Genomic DNA, 2,500 nt, shown 5'->3' with positions numbered 1-2,500 from the left:
TGACCTAAACAAACGTAGCCAACATGGTAAACAAGCTTCTAACATTGAATCCTTGCTTATCAACCTAAACGTTGGCGATTATCGGTCCAGACAAACACTAATTGCTAAAAAAAAAATGCCCTTTAAGATGATATAGAACACATTTGACATATTTAGAAGCCATAGTCACTTCTTGGAGACTCAATTTATTGTTGAGGTTTATCACAGGATGTGCTCTGGCAACACTGTAGAGAAGGGTTTGTTTACATGAGTGTCAGAGAGGCTGTTCAGGTAACTCCTTGTTGTCGCGTCAAATACAGTTTTTATACGATTTTTAAGAGCTTCTACTTTGTTAATATTCCCAAATGGTCATGATTGAAAGATAACAAATTAAAAGTCAAAACATAAAACGTCTTTGTGCGTTAAACGAGTATCCTGAACCAGTTAAATGAGGAGGGCCTTTTTCGGTGGACGTTTAGCGGAAGTGAGGGTATTTTTTGACGTTATTTTTAAAATGATTTGTGATTTTAGAACAAGATGATAGGTTCTGTTTGTTTTAATGTGTAGCGGTGGACATGTGTTGATGAACAAAATATCTCGATGAATCTCTTAGAGCACGAAGTGGTGCTCAGTGTCTTTAGGAAATAAATATATATTGAGAAAATTGCCTGTTAGTGTTGCTCATTAATTCTCGTTAATTTGATAAAATACATATGGGATGTTTACAAGCATCATAATGTTCTTTGTTAATATAAGGTCACCTTGTGTTAATTACCAATTCTGTAGGAGGGAACCTAATTTTTTCTGAGAAAGGAATGTGAAAATGCAAAAGTGTACATGCCAAGAAGTATTTTGTTTAGTTCAACAAGAGAGTAGATGTTTCATACTCTGTAATGAAAGAATTTTAAAAAACAGTTATATAATAACTTCAATTTGTATCATCTGACAGACAAGATGGTTTGAATTACTCCCTGTAGATATTTAAAGCCCTGCTAGTACTGTTGTACAAATTGACTTCTGCTTATTTATCAGAGCATTAGATTTAATCCACTGCCACCAGCGATGGCATGTATGGCCATGCCGTGTCCACAGTGAGTTTAAGTTATTAATCGTTTTTATACTTAGATGGCTACGCAAGGGCTTAATCACCAATGAATCAATTACTAGTCTGACTTGTCAATCATAACAGTAATAGCATTAATACTAATAACATTAGAAAATAATAAAAAAAACTCTGGAAAGGAGAAAGTCTGGTGAGGGCATGTAGACTACTAATTGACTTCTCAGTGTCTAAGTGCTTGTGGAGCCATCTATGTGTAGATATATTTTACAAGCTTTAAAAGCTATCATATTTGGTATCAATGGACTTCTGTCAGTGTCTATTAATTAGCATACACTAGTTGGTGAAACCAGTAGGCTAAATAAGCATAATACAAACAACCAAAAACTACTATCAATTACACAAAACTAATTCTGGGCTGATTGTGTGGAGATAAATATTTATCCCTTGGATCCATTCTCTCATTAGGGTCATGTCAGAGATGCATCATTCAGTATTGTGAGGGCTAGTATCTTGCTGGTCAGGTGTATGGAGGTTTTGCATTCCAGGTGGGGGGTTAGGTTAAAAGACCCTTTACAGTACTTAAATATTGAATTGATTAACCTTGCATGTATCAAAACCACTGCAAGAGAAAAGTAGACATCATAAGGAATCTGTTGATACTAAATATGCGGGATTTGAGCTACATACCTATTTTAGAACTTTGCCAGGGTTTGTATGTAAACAAACCCAAGGACTAATGTACCATTGTCATATACTGTTAGGTGAAGTAAAGAATGCAATACTAATTTATAGAAAATCAGTAAAAGTGAATGTCATATAAGTGTTTGCTTTATAGGAAGATATTTGTTTTTTGTTTTTATAATTATTAATATATGAAGTATTTGTTTAACCAGAACATCACAGTTGCAGGTATTGTTATTTAGACATTCTCTAGTAATTATCCAGAATAGGGGCAGTGTGGAGATTGAAAAATCTAAGTAATGGCAACAAAGATTACATAAAACAACTTTTATGTATAAAAGACAATCATAGCAAAGTAAAGACGGGCCAATAATCAATCACTAAGATCAAAGTATTTGGATCCATGCATCTTGTTAGGCCATGATCTGAGTGTTTCATGCTTTGGTAGCAAATTTTTGTCAAAGTTATTTTAGTGAGGAAGGGATGAATGATCTCCCTGAGAATTTATTATCTAAGGAATTAATCCAAGATCAGTCTTACTAGAGTATACAGTACTTAGTGAAATCTTACTGGCCTCTAGCATTACTTCTATAAATGTTATATTTCTTTGTACTAAAGCAATGTGATAAATGTACATGCGAAGAAAGTATTACAAATATCCCAGTACCAGAAGCTGTTGCTGTTGAATTTTAATTAATATGAGAGAGAGAGAGAGTAAGAGAGTAATATGTGTACATATTGATAATATTTCATTACCTGAATGGAGTCACTTCTGTA

The 2,500-nt window shown here is 33.8% G+C and overlaps 1 protein-coding gene across 1 annotated transcript in view; it reads left to right on the top strand.

Annotated features, from left to right (window-relative positions):
* Positions 1-2,500, top strand: part of LOC125040564 — a 25,509-nt gene that overhangs the window by 8 nt on the left and 23,001 nt on the right. Inside the window, exons 1-3 of the mRNA XM_047635175.1 lie at positions 1-70; positions 208-270; positions 1,012-1,070. The exon at positions 1-70 is cut by the window's left edge and continues 8 nt beyond it. Coding sequence (XP_047491131.1) covers positions 1-70; positions 208-270; positions 1,012-1,070 — 192 coding nt within the window. The remainder of the gene's footprint in view (positions 71-207; positions 271-1,011; positions 1,071-2,500) is intronic.

The sequence above is a fragment of the Penaeus chinensis genome, chromosome 3 (assembly GCF_019202785.1).
Source record: "Penaeus chinensis breed Huanghai No. 1 chromosome 3, ASM1920278v2, whole genome shotgun sequence".
Classification (NCBI taxonomy): domain Eukaryota; kingdom Metazoa; phylum Arthropoda; class Malacostraca; order Decapoda; family Penaeidae; genus Penaeus; species Penaeus chinensis.
Note: the sequence above shows the minus strand (reverse complement) of the source record. Positions and strands in the feature narration are given on the sequence as shown.